At 42.6% G+C, this 21,413-nt stretch overlaps 1 protein-coding gene across 11 annotated transcripts in view; it reads right to left on the bottom strand.

The window, feature by feature from the left end:
* Positions 1–5,662: 5,662 nt before the first annotated feature.
* Positions 5,663–21,413, bottom strand: part of MAP7D2 (MAP7 domain containing 2) — a 101,699-nt gene continuing 85,948 nt past the window's right edge. For 6 of the 11 annotated variants that reach the window (XM_081565995.1, XM_081565996.1, XM_081565997.1 and 3 more), the window contains 5 exons: positions 20,581–20,685; positions 17,000–17,056; positions 16,471–16,549; positions 12,394–12,580; positions 8,738–10,290 (listed from right to left, as the gene is read on the bottom strand). In XM_081565995.1, the coding sequence (XP_081422121.1) occupies positions 10,041–10,290; positions 12,394–12,580; positions 16,471–16,549; positions 17,000–17,056; positions 20,581–20,685 (678 nt within the window). In that variant the 3' untranslated portion in view covers positions 8,738–10,040. Of the gene's footprint in view, positions 8,311–8,737; positions 10,291–12,393; positions 12,581–16,470; positions 16,550–16,999; positions 17,057–20,580; positions 20,686–21,413 lie in introns of those variants that run through there. The other 5 variants (XM_081566000.1, XM_081566002.1, XM_081566003.1 and 2 more) reach the window with 2 other exon arrangements.

Below are 21,413 nucleotides of genomic sequence, written 5' to 3'. Positions count from 1 at the left end.
ACAAATTCCTAAACGAGATTTGGTAGCTGTTACCAGCCCTCTGGTTCCATAAATTATTTCCTTTGTAATGCAATATGTGAAGCAGCTTGGCCCTGGTTCTGAAAGCAATACAATATGTGTGGTTTTCAAACAATGCGTCAAAAGTCAGTGATTATTTTGAAAAAAAATTTTTTTTGATTGATGTGAACTACCTACATTGATGCAAGGCAAATGGTGAAGTTAGGTTTAAAACTTAATTTCACTGCAAAATAATTGTTTAAAAATTCATTACTCACCTTATTTATATCTTTACAGTTCTCCCTGAAGCTCTTCCCCTAAATACTTAAAAAAAATTTTTTTTGGCCACACCCCATGGCATGCAGGATCTTAGCTTCCCTGACCAGGGATTGAACCTATCCCCTCTGCAGTGGAAGGGCTGAGTCTTAACCCATGAACCACCAAGGAAGCCTTTTTCCCCCAAACCCTTGATAAACTGAGTTCACCTCTCTTTTCCTATCACAAGCAGGTCCTGTGTCCTGACACAACCCAGACACCAGTCATTAAGCTCTCAGAACTTTCATTTGCATGATCAATTTGCTTTGTTTAACTCTGTATTTGTTAGACACCCCATAGCTGCTTCTTAAATAGCACCATGCCTAGCTGGCTCTGGTGGAGTTCTTCCAGGAACAGGCTCTGAGACCAGTTAGCACAGAGGAAGGGCTCAGGGAGTGCTGGCGCTGGGGGTGGGGGGCGGGGGAGTGAAGGAAGCAGGAGCCAGAGTTTGGGCTGCAATACATTATCGTCAAAGGCCTCAGGTGATCCCCCAGGGAGCTCCGAAGCTGGGACAGCCCTTCTGAGTTGTCCTACCCTGAGGCAAGGGTCTTCACAGGCCCAAATAATTCAGTCAGGATCCAGCCTCTCAGGCTGCCCAAGTGAGCCGATTTAACGATTTATCGTTGGTGAGGCAGCCTCCTTCCATCAAGGGTAATTCTTGGAAAAGAACTCCACCAAGAAACCTCAGCAACTTACCTCCAGCATCTGGAAGGAGACATCCGGAAGGACAAACACCTTGGTCCTAAAGGGGAGGTCCATCCAGGTGGTGCACTACGACATCCGCGACACTAGCATCCAATGTGACCTTCAAAGCCATTTAGAGCCGCTGCTTAAACTTTCCCACAGGCTGCTGAGGGCTTAGTGTCCTCATTGTCAAAGTTTAAGTTCCCAAAGGTTACAAACGTAATTGTGATATAAACGTTCAGTGAGCATGTGTCACACCTGTGTTGTAAGGGTTCAGAACGAGCCATCCCCAAATGTGCCACATTCTCATGAGGATTATTTTGAGACTTTGCAGATTCAAGAGAAACTACTGCCCTCCTTTGATTATCTAGAAGAATTGAATTTTTTTTTAAACCAGAGAAGACTCACTAGCAGAAATAAATTTTATCTACGTGGCCCCATCTACATGGCAGGACAAACATCCAATTACCAAACATCTGCTCTTCTTCTTATAGTCCTTTGGGTGACACCCTTGTCCTTGGAAGCCCCTGGCCCCTATTCCATTCCTCAGCTCAGAAGGCAGAGACCTCATTTTACCTGTCTCCAAACCTCTTATAAACATGGGGTCTCTGACCCTCTCATGTATGTGGAGTTCCCATATGTATGAAACTAAAGTTGATTATCTCCTGTTAGTCTGTCTCAACGTTGATTTCTTAGATCAGCCAGAAGAACCAAAAAGGGTATGGTAAGTTTTCTTCCTTCCTGACAGTGTTTAACTCATTAGGGAGCAGGATAATAAAACTTTATCAGGGAAGATACGGAACTGATTGTGACATGCCCTTGGATATAAGTGTACACACAGTAACACACATACATTTAGTGGACAAAGAATGCTGGATACAACTGTAAAGTTAGATACAAAACTGCTTAGTGCCCTACAGGGACAAACAGGCATAAGCTTTGGAATTAGCTTTTCTATGGGACAAAACTCATTACAACTTCCTGGCTACAAGTGAGTAACTCCAGAGGTGGGGACCTAGTACACAGCACACAGGCAGTCATGCAAAGTCAAAGTCACATGCCCCAAGACTCAGCAGCCTCTTGGGCTGCCTTGTTGAAACCAAGGGCACAGTTATCTTTCAGCCTATTTCCACGTTCTGCATCATTTCTCACTAGCAGTGAACACTGAACAACTCATACCAGCCATTGGAGCTGTCACTGTATAGGGGTGGCCCCTGAGAAGTCTTCTGAAGGCCAGGTCTACTGTGCAAACGGAATTGCTTCTTTCCTCTCAGTGATGCCAGTAGGATCCCGTTTGTTCTAAAACAACCATGAAGACCAACCACGGGGGCTGCATTCAACCCCAAAAGCTCTTTGAACATCTACGGTGCAGGACCTAGCACCTCCCTGGCTATCATCTCTACGGTGACAACGTTCTGGCTCTCAAAGATGAGCCTGAGCGCAGTACTAGGAAAATGTGATTCAAAGACAAGTACAGCCAACAGAGGGCTGTAGGCTGATTTGAAAAAGGAAGTTCCCTTAAGCAAAAGTTTAATTCCTTAGGTCTGTATTCCTTACATTTTGCATCTCGTGAGACGGGGAAAGCCTGCCTTCATACTTTCTTGGAGGTCCAGAAGGCTGGCCGCTTCAAATCTTTCCCCTAACATCAACCATCCCTCAGGGCCAACCGGAAGAATCAAACTTGGCATTTCCTAACTGTTGCACAGAAGCTTCTTGCTTATTTACCACAGAGCTAAAGGCAGGCTCACGATTCCATGTCTCTCATCGGCCTAAAGGGCCCATGCTGGGCATCTGATGCAATATTTACGCACAGAGAACGTGAAACAATACAGAACAGCCAACATGAATTGACCTACATAAACACAACCCTAATTTGGAAATTATGGGGAAAGGGGGAATAACTGGTTCAGGGAATATTATTTTCAAATACCATGGTGTTGCTTCCAGGTACAATAGGAACTCGAACTGGTGATAAACTCTGCTGTGAGTAGACAGATGGATAAGTAACCCTTGAATAGCACACTCAGATGAAAAGTTTCTAGAATTAGATAGTGGTGATTGTTGTGTGACTGTGAAGAAATCAAAGATAAAGTTATATCCTTTAAAAGGAAGGAATTTTTATGGTATGTGAATGATATCACAATTATTTAATGAAAAGTATCAGAACTATGACTCTCCATGGGGCTTCTGCCCCTTCTCCACTATAAGCACCTGCTCTAGCAAAGCATTTCTGCTGCTCTCCGGGTCGGAGAGCCCGCCAGCTCCACTGGGGGCACCAAAGCAGCGGACCCAGGGTCAATCCCAGCTCTGCAAAGTTCCAGCTGTGTCCTTGGGAAAGTAACCCTCTCCTACCTACCTCACATCCTTGACAAGTCTTGGGACCACCTCACGTACAGCAGGGATGTGCTGACTTTTCTGGTCCATTCTTATAGGAGAAGCTTAAGCCATGGTGAATGGAGACCACTGCTTCCCACCTCCTGAGATCACGGCATATCCAAAATTGGGGGAAGCATCAGTTTGGGGCTTCAGAGGTTGGTACCAAGCCTCGTGTCTCAATTTTCCCCTGACTTAAACCTTGAACCATAACTGACACCCACACCTTGGACCCCGCTCCTGACTTGATACTCACTTCTGGGTCCTTATCCCCATCCCATCAGAGATCCTAAACTCGGTTGACCTTCAGGAGACACTAAGTCACATGTTCTCTCTCTCCAGAAACAAATGATCCACCCACCCTGGTCCCATGATGCATTAAATTCTCATGTCTCTTGGGTGTGTTGCTGATTTCTATTTCAAATTCTATTTCTCTATTACACTACACTATTTTAGTTATGGAAGTTTTACTGTATATTTTAATGTTTATTGTGGGGGGGAGTCTCTGTTTTAAAGACTTATTTTATAAATTTCTTAGCTTTGTGTTTTCTTACATGAAATGTACAAATTATATTTTCTTTCTTTTTCTAATATCCCACATGGCTTATGGGATCTTAGTTTCCTGACCAGGGATTGAACTCGAGCCCTTGACAGAGAAGGCACTGAGTCTAATCAGTGGACTGCCAGGGGTTCCCTGTACAACTATATTTTAAGTTGCAAGACAGAAATCTCATGGAGTAGAACTTCATTTAATTTACAGGAATGTGAGGGTGAGTCACCTACTTATCTTCATCAGGTATGTAGGTTTTCCCTTTCAGGAACATGGCATGTCTTTCCATTTACATCTATTCTAATGTTCTCTGGTCAAGTTTAAGACAAAGCTTGTTCTTTCTAGAAATTTTATAAGCTTTGTTAGGATTATTTCCCTGTTTTTAATGTATAAGAAAACTATCAATTTTTCTTCTCTTAGTGGTCAGCTCCCCTGTGCAACTATCCTGAGTTTCCTAGTTATTTCTCTTGGGCTCCCCGCAAAAAGACTACCTGCAAAGGCTTCTCTTTTCTAATGTTCCTAAGAGTTCTTGCTCCATTTTCTTACATAACTGTGCTTCCTGAGTAACACTAAAGAGTGGGGATGGATGTCACTCAGTGTTGTGCCCCAATGTAATGGGTATAACTCTAGAAACAAGTTATTTCTTTACATTTGCTTTCCAAATTAAAAAAAAAAAAAATCATGAAAGCATTTGACTAAGAGAAAACCTGTAGTTACTAAGAAAGATTTAAAATGTCACAAAACAGAAATTGCTCTTAGGAATGACTAGCCACCACTATCGGAGAAGGCAACGGCACCCCACTCCAGTACTCTTGCCTAGAAAATCCCATGGATGGAGGAGCCGGGTAGGCTGCAGTCCATGGGGTCGCGAAGAGTCGGACACGACTGAGCAATTTCACTTTCACTTTTCACTTTCATGCATTGGAGAAGGAAATGGCAACCCACTCCAGTGTTCTTGACTGGAGAATCCCAGGGATGGGGGAGCCTGGTGGGCTGCCGTCTATGGGGTTGCACAGAGTCGGACACGACTGAAGCGACTTAGAAGCAGCAGCAGCCACCACTACAACCCTCTGGTCAGAGCTCATGATGACAGAAGCTACTTTATAATGCCACAGTCCAAGGCTAGCACATGGAAAAAAATTAGGATGTCCACTCCTGTACCCTCACCAGAGGCTTTGTCATCAGAATTAAGGAGAGCTTCACTGACTGAGCCCTCAGCTTCAGAGATGGCAGCCCAGAAGGTACCACAAAGATCTGACATCCCTATTTCAGTCCTGGCCCCTCAGCTCCTGGTCTTGGTTGGAACTGCCTTCCAGGCTGTAAACAAGTCATGATTTACATGCAAAAAACTTGGTGTGGGTTTCAGCTTACTGAAAACAGGGGTCATCATTTCCATTATAATTTTGTTTAAATGCCAAATTGCTCTGTGGAATGTTTTTGGAGATTACACTAAGGTTAACTGCATCTTAGCCAGCTAGAAATCCCTCACATCACTAGTATGAAAGTAGAGCAACTTTACTATACTTACAAGTTCCTCATGTCTTGGGACAGCTCATCACTGAAGCTTATTTCCATAGTTGGCTTCAGTTGGAACTGGTAATAGAGGAATTTTCATGAGTTCGACAGGGAAAGGACACCCACACGGGATTTTAAATTTTTTTCCAATAAGGTTTTTAGAAACCTGGTATCTGGTTTGGTTTCAGCACATTTTTTTCATTGAGCCTATAGAAACAAACAAAGCACTACACACCATCAGACTCTTTAATGAAAATGTATTTCACAGTAAACACAATGTACACATCATGCAAATGCGGCATCACCATGATCACAATGGTGCTGTGAGGTACAACAGACTGCAAGAAAACAGACATTTAGCAAAACAGGGCTGTAAAAAAGATGGTGAGACATTTTTTGAAAGTCAGACCATGCTACCATTTTCTGTGTGCTTATCATAAAAGGGATTTTCCCCAGATAGTCATCAAGATCCATGGCACTGTATTATTGGAGGCATGTATTTTATTTAGTATATACACCATACACAAACATACACAGTTTCCATAACTAATACAGTCTTACACTGTAGCTGGTTTTAAGAGCACATGAACAAGATTACTACTGAGACTTCTTTGTACATTCTGGTTGCAAACTTCAGTCAGAATTATGGATCTTTCCAAACTCTTTATTGTACAAGATTAAAAAAAAAAGTTTTCAAAGAAGAAAAGATTACTTTAATCTGAAAGTCACATTTCACCACAAGAAATGAAGAAAACATACTGCTGCTAAGTCGCTTCAGTCATGTCTGACTCTTGTGACCTCATGGACTGTAGCCTGCCAGGCTCCTCTGTCCACGGGATTCTCCAGGCATGAATACTAGAATGGGTTGCCATTTCCTTCTCCGATAGATAACATACTATTATATGGCAAAAAACGTGTGGAGTATACATACATTCTACCGTCATTTTCCCCCGTCCAGATGTTTTTATGTTCAAGTCTGTTATAGTGCCATTTTGGAGCCAGTGAAGGGCCCCTTGTCTCAGAGCACTATGCTTTTCATTTGTGCCTGGTTTTATTAGAGTTGAACAAACAAACAAAAGGCCCAAGAGCCAAGAAGAAAATAGCAACAACATGAAAAGCAACCACCTGTGCAGGAGATAAACAAATCATTCAATCCAGCAGCCAGATGAAGGTTTGGAGTGACTATAGCTTGGAGGATTTAAAAGTGTAACATGAAAAGGTCCTTGCAAGATTCAGGTGCCCAAGTCTGGAGGAATATGCCTAAGAGACCAGACAGTCTTCCATGCTGTTCAATGGCTTCTTTAACTCAGCCAGACTCACTCTGCTGGTAGCCCAAGGAGCAATGAGAAGCAACACATTTTGTAGGCGGCTAAGCTTAATAATATTAAATGTGGCTTCTTGACATACAGATGGCTAACAAACACATGAAAAGATGCTCAACATCTCTCATTATCAGAGAAATGCAAATCAAAACCACAATGAGGTACCATTTCACGCCCGTCAGAATGGCTGCTATCCAAAAGTCTACAAGCAATAAATGCTGGAGAGGGTGTGGAGAAAAGGGAACCCTCTTACACTGTTGGTGGGAATGCAAACTAGTACAGCCACTATGGAGAACAGTGTGGAGATTCCTTAAAAAACTGGGAATAGAACTGCCATATGACCCAGCAATCCCACTGCTAGGCATACACACTGAGGAAACCAGAATTGAAAGAGACATGTGTATGCCAATGTTCATCACAGCACTGTTTATAATAGCCAGGACATGGAAGCAACCTAGATGTCCATCAGCGGACGAATGGATAAGGAAGCTGTGGTACATATACACGATGGAATATTACTCAGCCATTAAAAATAATACATTTGAAACAGTTCTATTGAGATGGATGAAACTGGAGCCCATTATACAGAGTGAAGTAAGCCAGAAAAGAAAAACACCAATACAGTATACTAATGCATGTATATGGAATTTGAAAGATGGTAATGATAACCCTATATGCGAGACAGAATAAGAGACACAGATGCATAGAACAGTCTTACGGACTCTGAGGGAGAAGGTGAGGGTGGGACGTTCTGAGAGAATAGCGTTGAAACATGTATATTATCATATGTGAAACAGAACGCCATTCCAGGTTCGATGCATGAGACAAATGCTCAGGGCCGGGGCAATGGGATGACCCAGAGGGATGGGATGGGGAGGGAGGTGGGAGGGGGGTTCAGGATGGGGAACACATGTAAACCCATGGCTGATTCATGTCAATGTATGGCAAAAACCACTACAATATTGTAAAGTAATTAGCCCCCAACTAAAATAAATTAATTAATTTAAAAAAATTAAAAAAGCAAAAAAAAATGTGGCTTCTTGATAGAAACTTTCAGCAAAGAAACCTCAGCGATGAGGGAAGCCCTCCAGAATTTGTTCTCCTTCTAAACAGAGCCAGGGAGATATGCAGCCCAAGTTCAGTGTATGTTTAAATGGAGTTTGGGTAAATGTCTAGAATATTTACCAGAAAAGACATCTAAATGTTTATATGCTCCAGGTTTGGGGATAAGAATGGTTATAAGGTGACTTTTCAAGTCAAAATCACACGGGTTATTGAGAAGATCACTATGATAATAGAGGAGTACAGGAAGCGCTTTATCAGCAGCTAAAGCTCATAAATAGAACTGTAACATGGAACTCTGCTAAAGCCCCAAAAGGCCACTGTCTCAAGCTTCTACCGAGAGTGGCCAGCGTTTGACATACTAACTAGGAATGCAGTTACATTTCAATTTAATAGTTTAGAATCCAGCAGTTAAAGACGACTGAAGTTTCTTCAGAGGGCCGGCAGCTCAGATTTGACTACCAGCAGCTTCACGGGTTCTCCAAACACCACCTGTGTCAATTCAAAACCAAAATCAGGTGAAACCAATGGAGAGACAATATTTTGCAATTTGTAGCGTCTATTCTCTGTCACTAAAATGGTTATGCAGTGTGGGACTTTCTACCTTCTTAGTAACTACATTTCCTTGGCTTATAGTACCTCTCAATGGAAGTGCTGCAGCATTTTGTGTAGGACTATTCTTTGGGGGGGGATCAAATTTTCTTCATGTGGGGCTATCCTAAAACCTGAAGGTTGTTTAATGTCACAAGTTTTGCTTTCCAAATGCCAGTGCTGCCTCCAGCCATTGTGACAACAACCTGCTCTAACACATTTCCAGTGGGAGTGGGGCCACCTCTGGCTGAGAAGAATTTGCTAACTAGACTATATGACAAATGAAAATATACAAGGAATGTAAATAAATTATTTAGCCAAGTTTTTTTTTTTTTGGACAGGGATTTTGGACCTATTTTAGTTAGAGAGGTAGGAAATAGATTTGAGGAGCCATGAACACTCTTCTAGGTTTTGTGGATTTTCTGGTCCTTATTTGATACTGAGGTAGGTGAACCAAAGGGTGCAGTGTACGCTAACAACAAAAGAAGCCTCTCACTAAATATTAATCCATGTAACTGTCAGGGAAATAGAACACTCAGGTGAATTTTTTTAAGTGTCCAAGAAAGTAGCTACTCTTCCAACCAGGGATATGGTTTATTTTAAAAACTACCTGTCACACATTCCCTCTCATATGTGAAAAGGACCACAACTGCTTCCCCAAGAGCCAAGAGAACCAAACTCTAAAATGCACTGTCTACAGCTAATAGCTGAGGTCATGTAGAAATAAGCATTTGAGACATGGTGACCTCAGCCAATTTGTTTCCTTGTTTGAGAAATAGAAAGGTTGGACTAAATCACATCAGTTATCAAAGTACTGTTATAGGAGTGGAATATCATAAAACAAGGTGACTGACAGAATGTGGAGAACAGAAAATTTTTGTAACAGTCTAAAATGGGAGGATCAATTAGTTAAGTTATGAAAGGATCTGATGATAGATTCTGTTTTCATCATTTAAAACTAAGCCCCAAAATCTGAAGTAAAGCCAACAGAAGGTGATTTAAGTACACACAAATTCAGAGTGTTTATAACCCATAAATGAAACTTACTCAAAGAAGAAGCTTCTAGAAACATTTTGGCAAGAAAAAAGGGCCAAAGGAAGGGAACAAAAGCTTCAGGGCACAAACTTCAGTTCTTCCCCCCTTGCCTCAGGTATGATCCAAGAACAGATGTTTGCTTTGAAAGAATCCAGAAGAAGTCAACAGAACAGCAAATCACTTGGCCCAACACTCACCAATGTACATGAGTGATTCTAGATAGAACGTAGGATATCACTGAATAAAACTAGTGGGGGGAATTCTATTGTCTCTAAAAAGTTGCTACTTGAGACAGATTGCTGGTCAAATTTTTAGCCAGTGCTTCTACACACACTGCCCCAAACAGCAGGGGTGAGCACAAGGGGTGTGGTGCTGAAGGCTCTTGTCTGAAGGATTCATTTGAAATCCATCTCAATTCTTGTGTGTGCTGCAGTATATACCATGAATTCACATTTATATTTGTGCTTTTTAAATAAAATTGACCATCCAGGAGGCTGAGTGATGTTTATCTTATCTTCACAAACCCAGGTTGAAGAGTTACAGATTTAGACTGTCATCAAAAGACTGTACCTTTCATTAAAGAGATGTTGTATTTGTCAACAGAAGGTGTTCAGAGTATTTTCTTGGCCAGGACTGTTAAATCCTTCGATCAGGTTTTTGTTACAGTCATCCAGGCTGAGATTTTCACTGGATCTCTTGGGGAAAATGGGGGGGCCAGTGAAATCTAAGAGATCTTGAAGTGCTCGGGCATTACCAGTTCCATTTTGGTCCAGAGATACCCCAGGAATCATTTCACTCACTGGTGAAAATTCTGGGATAGAGATAAGCTCTTCTTTTGAAACAGGACTGGAGGGCAGAGGGAGAGAGGGAAGGAGAGAGAGATAGACAGACAGACACAACTATTAATTCTACTTGTCATATTTTGTTATACTACTCTTCTTTCCTAGAGAAGATGGATTTAGAGCCAGAGTTTGTGTGTAACACATTATAAAAGATACAGGTTAGTTCAAGTCTGAGAAACTGACAGAAATGAGGCCCCCATGAATGAGAACAGGGAAGTGGATTTGAGACAGGAGGGAAGGGGCAGCGCACAACCTTTAAAAGAATGACATAACCCTTGAGGATACGACAAAAACTGGTTAGAACCAATCAGGCCCAAGATGGTGGAAGACTGGACATCCACTAGACCTTGGGCCTCATTATATGCTCACTGTAATACATTAGTATACGATAACTGACATATGCGAAGATGCCATGACAGTTTAGAGAAGTTCCATGGTGTGTCAACCATAGGCCTAGCTCAATGAGCAGCGGGCTGGGATGTGAAGTCCCCTCACCAGGGGTCTCTCTGAACAGCCAGAGTAGGGCTGCTGTCAGGTTTGTCTGTTTTTTTTCCCTCCTCCGTAAGAGCTTGGAGAAGAATCTAGAAAAAACTAGCTGAACTGCAGAAGCTCAGATGATCTGTCTCCCTCACGCTGAATATAGTTAAAGCAAAGCAGCTGACCTAATACCACTTCCGGTGGCTGGAGCCTGGGCAAACTGTTTCATTACTGGGAATGCCTGCCCCATTTCCACCGTGACCACCTCCATTCCCAGGATTTTATCAGCTGGTCAGAGCATGGGGAGGACAGAATGGTGCCATAACCTTGGCCACTGCCCCCAGGAGTCACCCTTCTCCAAATGCAGAGGCAGCCACAGTAAGAATGCAGCACATACACAAAGCTCCTTCATTTCCTTGAACCTTGGCCAGTGCCAGGTCTCATCCGGTTCCCTCACCCAGAGGCAGAAAAAATAAGCACAACTGCCTCATCGTGGCATAGGGTGGTGGGTAGGTATTGCGTTATCCTTTATGATGCCTCAGCAGTTCCCACCTACTGGAGGGGACAGAGTGGCACCAATCAGGGGAAGCCTTCCAGGACAGCGGCGGGTGGTGGCAAGGGCTGAGGAGGTCCTGTTATCAGACTGCTCAGGACTCGCTCTACTGGGGACAGGAAGGCTGGACTCCGTGTTTTCACATTATGTGGCTTAAGGCTAGCTGTGATATTTACAATCAGTGTGCCCTGGGAAAGGCCCTGCTCCCCAACCCCTCACCCTAGGCCGACGCTGAGAATTCACAGGAAGGAGAGAAAGGTAAGCTGCAGCAGGCTGGAGCTCTGGCAGAGCTTGTGCAAAATCCTGGCATTCCCTCCTGAACACAGAGAAGACCCCCACTCCAGTCTCTGCTCCAGGCCCAGGCTGACTGAGCGAGCGTTCCTTTTGTCAGGGAATAATTTTCCAAGTGATGTTATCCAAAACACACCAGTTAAGAATTCCTTAAGTTGTTAGGATCTGAAAGCAAATTAGTTCCTTTATCAAGTCTCCAATGACAAGTCTATTTAAACATGAGACACTGGACACAGTGGGTGGGCCCTTTTGGTGCCCTACCCAGATCCCCTTTACCTGTGGTTGTGCCCATCCTCCAGCTGCTACGGACTCACAGCTGACATGCTTCCTCTCGACGACTGCCTTGGCTGATGGAAGCGTTCCCACCCCAGATTCTCCACAGTCAACAGCTGATGAACACAGTGCCATGAAGGCCCCGTCTTTATCACAGTCAGAGCCCTCTCTGGTGGAAGACCATCCTGCAGAGCTCCATGAGACCAGCTGAGACTGCATCCTTGCTTAGTGACTTCCCCTGCCCAATCCTGCTTCCCTCCCACTCCCTTCTCCTGAGAGCTCTCCTCCACTAAAATCCATGCCCTAGAATCCCTGTTCCGGATTCTGCTTCTAGGGAGCTCAACCCAAAATATGGATATTACTTATACCATGGTTAGTTTTCCTGAATAGCAACTGCGCCTATTTTAGGTGTGTACAAAGATTTGGGGGTGGAAAAGATGAAGAAATCAACTAAGGGATGGTGGAGGTATCTGGGGAAGAGATGAGGCTCAAATGCAAAAGCAATGTACTTACCTCATATCCATAGACTGAACTTCTTCGGTTGAATCATCCGGACTGTTTGATTTCCCATCAAGGGTGTCCAGATGAACAAGTCCCTCAACTGGTTTAAGTTCATCAGTGAAAACATCTTGAGGGAAAGTTTCCGGGGCAGCATGTTCCACAACATTTACTTCCTGGCAGGTGCTCAATACATCGATTTCTGATAGAGAACACAAAGTCATTCCATCAATCATAAAATATACCAATGAAATAACATGGGGAATATCTGTGTAGGCAATTAATCTTCTGCTTTACCAACGATGCAACATCTTTTGTAAAAAGAACCCCAGGCAGTCACCTTCATACCAGGAAGAGAAGACAAATGACATCATTTGTGTTTGTGCAGGGCTCATGGCCACTCTCCCCACTTCATGGATCACAGCTCTGTTGTGGTGAAGGGGCTTACATAACTCAATGAAGCCATGAGCTATGCCGTGCAGAGCCACCCAAGACGGACAGGTCATAGCGGGGAGCTCTGACAAAACATGGTCCACTGGAGGAGGAAATGGCAACTCACTCCAGTATTCTGCCTCGAGAACCACATGGACAGTATGAAAAGGCAAAAAGATATGACACCGGAAGATGAGTCCCCCAGGTCAGAAGGTGTCCAATATGCTACTGGGGAAGAATGGAGGGCAATTACTAACAGCTCCAGAAAGAATGGAGCAACTGGGCCAAAGCAGGAACAATGCGCAGTTGTGGATGTGTCTGGTGGTGCAAGTTAAGTCCGATGCTTTAAAGAACAATATTGCATAGGAACCTGGAATGTTAGGTCCATGAATCAAGGTAAATTGGATGTGCTCAAGCAGGAGATGGAAAGACTGAACATCAACATCTTAGGAATCAGGGAACTAAATGGACGGGAATGGCAAATTTAATTCATTATATTTACTACTGTGGGCAAGAATCCCTTAGAAGAAATGAAAGAGTGCTCACAGTCAACAATGCAGTCCTAAATGCAGTACTTGGGTGCAATCTCAAAAGTGACAGAATAAGCTAGTTTCGTTTCCATGGCAAACGATTCAACATCACAGTAATCCGAGTTTATGCTCCAATCACTGGTACTGAACAAGCTTAAGTTGACCATTTCTATGAAGATCTACAATACATTCTAGAACTAACACCAAGAAAATATTTCCTTTTCATTGTAGGGGATGGAAATGCAAAAGTAGGAAGTCAAGAGATACCCAGAATAACAGGTAAGTTTGGTCTTAAAGAAGACAAAATGAAGCAGGGCAAAAGCTAACAAGAGTTTTGTCAAGAGAACACGCTGGTCATAGCAAACACACTCTTCCAACAACCCAACTCTATACACATGGACATCTCCAGATGTCAATACTGAAATTGGATTGACTATGTTCTTTGCAGCTGCTGAAGATGGAGAAGCTCTATACAGGCAGCAAAAACAAGACCTGGAGTTGATTGTGGCTCAGATCACGGGCTCCTTATTACAAAATTCAGGCTCAAAGTGAAGAAAGTAGGGGAAACCACTAGGCCATTTAGGTATTTGACCTAAGTCAAATCCCCACACAGTGGAGGTGACAAATAGATTCAAGGGATTAGATCTGGTAGACAGAGTGCTTGAAGAACTATGGATAGACGTTCATAACAGTGTACAGGAGGTGGTGACCAAAACCATCTCCCCCCAAAAAAGTAATACAAGAAAGGTCAAGTGGTTGTCTGAGGAGGCTTTACAAATAGCTGAGGAAAGAAGAGAAGGAAAGGCAAGGGAGAAAGGGAAAGATACACCTAAATGAATGCAGAGTTCCAGGGAATAGCAAGGAGAGATAAGAAGGTCTTCTTAAATGAGCAATACAAAGAAGGAGAGGAAAACAACAGAATGGGAGAAACTAGAGATATCTTTAAGAAAACTGGAGATATCAAGGGAACATTTCATGCAAGGATGTGCATGATAAAGGGCAGAAACAGGAAGGACCTATCAGAAGCAGAAGAGATTCAGAAGTGGCAAGAATAGACAGAATAACTATGTAAGAAAGGTCTTAATGACCCAGATAACCACGATAGTGCAGTCACTCATCTAGAGCTGGACATCCTGGAGTCAAGTGGGCCTTAGGAAACATTACTATGAACAAAGCTAGTAGAGGTGACGTAATTCCAATGAGCTATTTCAAATCCTAAAAGATGATGCTGTTAAAGTGCTGCACTCAATATGTCAGCAAATTTGGAAAACTCAGCAGTGGCCACAAGACTGGAAAAGGGGAGTTTTCATTCCCCAAAGAAGGGCAATGCCAAAGAATGTTCAAACTACCGTACAATTGCACTTATTTTCACATGCTCGGAAGATTATGCTCAAAATCCTTCAAGCTAGGCTTCAGCAGTATGTAAACTGAGAACTTCCAGATGTACAAGCTGGGTTTCAAAGAGGCAGAGGAACCAGAGATCAAAATGCCAACATTCGTTCGATCATGGAGAAAGCAAGGGAGTTCCAGAACAACATCTACTTCTGCTTCACTGACTATGCTAAAGCCTTTGACTGTGTGGATCACAACCAACTGTGGAAAATTCTTAAAGAGATGGAAATATCAGACCACTTCACCTGTCTCTTGAGAAACCTGTATGGAGGTCAAGAAGCAACAGTTAGAACCGGACATGGAACAACAGATTGGTTGAAAATTGGGAAAGGAGTAGGACAAGGCGGTATACTGTTACCCTGTTTATTTAACATATATGCAGAGTACATCATGTGAAATGCTGGGCTAGATAAATCACAAGTTGGAATCAAGATTGCTGGGAAAAAAATAACAACCACCTCAGATATGCAGATGATGCCACTTTAATGGGAGAAAGTGAAGAGGAACTAAAGAGCTTCTCAGTGAGGATGAAAGAGGAGGGTGAAAAAGCTGGCTTGAAACATTAAAAAAAACTGAGATCATGGCATCAGGTCCCAATACTTCATGGCAAATAGAAAGGGAAAAATGGAAGCAGTGACAGATTTTATTTTCTCGGGCTCTAAAATCACTGTGGACAATGACTGCAGCCATGAAATTAAAAGATCCTTGCTTGTTGGAAAGGAAGCTATGACAAACCTAGACAGCGTGTTAAAAAGAAGAGACATCACTTTGCCAGCAAAGGTCCGTCTAGTCAAAGCTATGGTTTTTCCAGTAGTCATGGATAGATGTAAGAGTTGGACCATAAAAACGGCTGAGCACCAAAGAATTGATGCTTTTGAATTGTGAAGCTGGAGAAGACTCTTGAGAGTTCCTTGGAGTGTAAAATCTGTCAATCCTAAAGGAAATCATCCCTGAATATTCATTGGAAGGACTGGTGCTGAAAATGAAGCTCCAAAACTTTGGCCACCTGATGTGAAGAGCCGACTCACTGGAAAGGACCCTGATGATGGGAAAGTTTGAAGGCAAAAGGAGAAGAGGGTGGGAGAAGATGCAATGATTAGATAACATCACTGACTCAATGGGCATGAATTTGAGCAAACTCCAGGAGATAGTGGAAGACAGAGGAGTTTGGCGTGTTACAGTCCGTGGGGTTGTAACATCGGACACAACTTAGTGACTGAACAACAACATGACTCACCCAGGAAACTTGATGTCATATCCTGTACAGGTCCCCAGGCTCCTGAGCCACAAGGCAAAAGAGAAACGTGAAGAGTGACTCTGAGATGGACATACGTTTTCTGACTCTGGCTGCCACAAAACCTGAGGAGCTTTAAGAATCCATGACAGAAAAGAGCTGGACTATCCAGAAGTCTCGAAGGCAGGAGAAACTGCTGTAGAACAACAGTCAGTTCTTAACAGAACATGACCAGCAATTAAGCTCTCTGGAAAACAGCCTGGCCAGCAGATGGCCCGGCTCTGGTGCTGGGGTTATTAGAGTAACTGAGGGACCTACTGGGTTTCAAGTGGACCTTACAGACTTGTGAAAGAGATGGAAACTCCCCTGGGGGGTGGGGAGAAGTACACAGGCTCCATGCAGTGATAACGCCCTTAGGACCCATAGGTGCCAGTCCCCTACAGGGAACACAATGAGCCCTCACTTTTTGAAACGAAGAACCCAAGAACCAGATCTCACACTCACCTATTTTTTTAGGGACCACTGGTTCTGTCTTTTTTTCCACAGACACAGCAGACTGAAGCTCCAATTTTGGGTCCTCTTTCTGAAAACAAACAGAGGGAAGGTAGGCTTTATGTACTAAGACAAGTGCTTTTGAAAAGCGTCAGGGGATATTTGGAACCATGCTCAGCCATCTGTCCGTTCCATGGTAATTCTTTGAATTTTCTGAGCGTATTATAAATCAGCTGTGCTTCCCATAGTAATATGCCACCATTCTCTCTTTTTATCTGTGGACTACAGTGCTTCTTCCTGCATCCCTACCTCTACTTCTCTGAGGAAATTTTTATTACCACCCCATCTTGGAAACTCTTCTCTTAGACTCCTCTTTCCTTTTAGATACCAACAGTCTTCTTAATCTACCCAGGAACAAAGCAGGAAGAACCCATTTTTTTCCTGGCTAATGCCCTCTGAAACCTACAACATCACTGAATATATTCTACCATTATGCTCTTCTCAGTACATGAATTATGAAAATGGCACTCTGAATGCCTACCTTCACTTCCAAAGACACATCACTCTTTCTTGTTCTCTTCATAATTTCATCTATTCTCTGGAAACCAAAAAGAAACAGGTAAGAGGACTACACCAAAAAAGATGTCCTGTTCATCATAGGGGACTGGAATGCAAAAGTAGCAAGTCAAGAGATACCTGGAATAACAAATAAGTTTGGCCTTGGAGTACAAAATGAAGCAGGGCAAAGGCTAACAGAGTTTTGCCAAGAGAATGCACTGGTTATAGCAAACACCCTCTTCCAACAACACAAGAGACGACTCTACACATGGACATCACCAGATAGTTTATACCAAAATCAGATTGATTATATTCTTTGCACTGAAGATGGAGAAGCTCTATACAGTCAGCAAAAACAAGACTGGGAGCTGACTGTGGCTCAGATCATGAATGCCTTACAGCAAAATTCAGACTTAAATTGAAGAAAGTAGGGAAAACCACTAGGTCATACCATTCAGGTATGACCTCAATCAAATCCCTGTGATTATACAGTGGAAGTGACAAACAGATACAAGGGATTAGATCTGATAGACAGAGGTTCATGACAGTGTACAGGAGGCAGGGATCAAGACCATCCTCAAGAAAAAGAAATGCAAAAAGGCAAAATGGCTGTCTGAGGAGGCCTTACATATAGCTGAGAAAAAAAGAGAAGTGAAAGGCAAAGGAGAAAAGGAAAGATAAACCCACCTGAATGCAGAGTTCCAAAGAATAGCAAGGAGAGATAAGAAAGCCTTCCCCAGTGCCCAATGCAAAGAAGTAGACTATAACAATAGAATGGGAAAGACTAGAGATCTCTACAAGAAAATCAGAGATACCAAGGGAATATTCCATGCAAACATGGGCACAATAAAGGACAGAAATGGTATGGATGTAACAGAAGCAGAAGATATTAAGAAGAGGTGGCAAGAATACACAGAAGAGCTATACAAAAAAGATCTTAATGACCCAGATGACCACAATGGTATGATCACTCACATAGCGCCAGACATCCTGGAATGCAAAGTCAAGTGGGCCTTTGGAACCATCACTATGAACAAAGCTAGTGGAGGTGATGGAATTTCAGCTGAGCTATTGCAAATCCTAAAAGATGATGATATGAATATGCTGCACTCAATATGCCAGCAAATTTGGAAAACTCAGCAGTGGCCACAGGACTGAATACTCATTCAGTGGCCACTGAACAAAAAAGGTCAGTTTTCATTCCAATCCCAAAGAAGGGCAATGCCAAAGAATGCTCAAACTACCGCACAACTGCACTCATTTCACATGCTAGCAAAGTAATGCTCAAAATTCTCCAAGGTAGGCTTCAACAGTACGTGAACTGAGAAATTCCAGATGTTCAAGCTGGATTTAGAAAAGGCAGAGGAACCAGAGATCAAATTGCTAACATCTGATGGATCATAGAAAAAGCAAGAGAATTCCAGAAAAACATCTACTTCTGCTTTATTGACTATGCCGAAGTCTTTGACTGTGTGGATCACAATAAACTGTGGAAAATTCTTCAAGAGATGGGAATACCAGATCACCTTACCTGCCTCCTGTGAAACCTGTATACAGGTTAAGAAGCAACAGTCAGAACTGGACATGGAACAAAACAGGCTGGTTCAAAATTGGGAACAGATTACCTCAAGGCTGTATATTGTCACCCTGCTTATTTAACTTATATGCAGAGTACATCATGAGAAATGCTGGACTGGATAAAGCACAAGCTGGAATCAAGATTGCCAGCAGAAATATCAATAACCTCAGATATGCAGATGATAACACCGTTATGGCAGAAGGCAAAGAGAAACTGAAGAGCCTCTTGATGAAAGTGAAAGAGGATAGTGAAAACGCTGGCTGAAAACTCAACATTCAAAAAACTAAGATCATGGCATCAGGTCCCACCACTTCATGGCAAATAGATGGCAAACAATGGAAACAATGACAGACTTTATTTTCTTGGGCACCAAAATCACTGTGGACAGTGAAATTAAGAGATACTTGCTCCTTGGAAGGAAAACTATGACAAACCTACACAGTGTATTAAAAAGCAGAGACATAACTTTGTTTAAAGGTCCATATAGTCGAAGCTATGGTTTTCCCAGTAGTCATGCATGGATATGAGAGTTGGACCATATAAACAAGGCTGAGCACCAAAGAATTGATGCTTTTGAACTGTGGTATTGGAGAACTCTTGAGAGTCCCTTGAACTACAAGGAGATCAAACCAGTCAATCATAAAGGAAATCAACCCTGAATATTCATTGGAAGGACTGATGCTGAAGCTCCAATATTTTGGCCACCTGATGAGAAGAGCCAACTCATTAGAAAAGACCCTAATGCTGGGAAAGACCTAAGGCAGGAGGAGAAGGGCATGACAGAGGATAAGATGGTTAGATGGCATCACCAACTCAACGGATGAGTTTGCTCAAGCTCCGGGAGATGGTAAAGGACAGGGATGCCTGGTATGCTGCAGTCCACGAGGTTGCAAAGAGTCAGACACGACTAAATGACTGAACAACAACAAAGAGGACTACAAGACCAAAAATAGATACAAGTATCTTGGTCTGTATGCAATTTCACATTTCTCAGAGAACTCATAAAGGAGAAATATTAGCGGAGGATAATGTGTATAGAAAGTGCTTCCATTGGTTTTACAGATATATACCTTTGCCATACGAACAAGGTCAAATGCTTAAGAAGTGAACTAGTAAGTATCTAGAATCAATCATTTATATCCCATCGTTTTCCTTCCTCTCTTTAGATTAGCTAGAATTCAACAAATCACTACCTGTCATTCAAGAGGTCCACCCAACAGAAACCCTAGCTGAAGAGCAGAAGAGGAGGCCACAAACTGGACACCACCTTAAACCCAACTTCACCCATAATTACATTAAATTTAAATGGTCTAAACATACCAATTAAAAAACAGAAACTGTCAAACTTGATTTAAATAACAAATCCTGACTCTATGCTGTTTATAGATGTGCGTGCCCAGTCGTGTTCAACTCTTTGAGACCCCAAGGACTGTAGCCCACCAGGCTCTTCCATCCATGGAATTTTCCAGGCAAGAATACTGCAGTGGGTTGTCACTGCCTTCTCCAATGCTGTTTATAAGGGAAACATTTATAAGAACATATGTAGGTTCAAAGTAAAAAAATTCATCATGCAGGTGCTAATCATAAAAAGACTGACAAAGTAGAATTTAAGATAAAAACCATTACTAGAGATAAAGAAGGAATATTTCATAATGATATAAGGGTCAATTCAACAGGAAAACTTAATAATTTGAAATATAAATTCACCTAACAGTAGAGCTTCAAAATACATGAAAACAAAAATGTATAGAACTGGAAGGAGTAACGCACAAATCTGTAATCAGATGACACTTTCAATACCCGTCTCTCAGTAAACGAAAGAACAAGATGACAGAAAACTCATAAAGATACAGAAGACTTGAATAGTATGATCAGTGAATTCAATAACAATTCTAAGAGCACTGTACTCAATGACTGCAGAACATAACTAGACTCCCTTCCTGTCCCTGCCTCATGCTAAGTCCGCCTAATCCCCGAGCCCTCACCTTCTTCCTCTCCATTCGCTCCTGCTCCATCTGTAGCATGATCTGTTCTCTTTTCAGACGCATTTGTTTAGCTGCCTCCTGGGCCTTTGCTTCTGCTGCTTCCTTCTGGGAGAAACATAGAAACCAAGGTATAGGCGTTACTAAGTTTAAGAAAACACTAGTTAATTTTCTGGGGTTTGCACTTGTTCCTCCATCTCATCATCTACCCAAAGTGGGTGCTGCTCCAATATTCAATGTGGATTTTTACAGCCTGCCCTATGACACAGCAGACATGGTTGGGTCTCACTCATACGACCTCAGTCCACCATGCAAATCACCTGCAGACACTTTGCATACAAGGTCGAGGTCTTTCTGTGTCTGAGGGCAGTCTCTGACCACGAAGTATGCATGTGGCTAGGAGTTTCAGGAAGTTAATTCCTCAAAGGTGCTTTCAACCACAAGGGGCAGGAGTTGGAAGATAAATAACCTAGCTTCCTCACCCCTCCAAGGGGTAATTCTAAGGCATATTCCATAGTCTCCTAGAGTTCCACAGGGAACAAGTTCCAGATGCCCACAGTAACCGACTCACCAGCGTGCTTACATTGGCTTTCTTCTCACTCCCCTACCAGCTTCCTAGGATCACCTCCCAAATAAACTGCTGACACTCAAATTCTTACCCAGGGTCTGCCTTTGGGAGAACCAAAACTGACACATAACAAACACTGACACTTCACTCATGTTGCCCAAAGTAACTCAAATCTATTAACTAGTTCAGTTAAAGAAAACTCTTCAAGGAAACACTGTAAGTCATTCAAATTTAACTAATTTTACGTAATACTAAGGCCTTTCAGGAA

This window comes from Giraffa tippelskirchi, chromosome X (genome assembly GCF_054371585.1).
Source record: "Giraffa tippelskirchi isolate mGirTip1 chromosome X, T2T-mGirTip1v1.2.pri, whole genome shotgun sequence".
Classification (NCBI taxonomy): Eukaryota; Metazoa; Chordata; class Mammalia; order Artiodactyla; family Giraffidae; genus Giraffa; species Giraffa tippelskirchi.
Note: the sequence above shows the minus strand (reverse complement) of the source record. Positions and strands in the feature narration are given on the sequence as shown.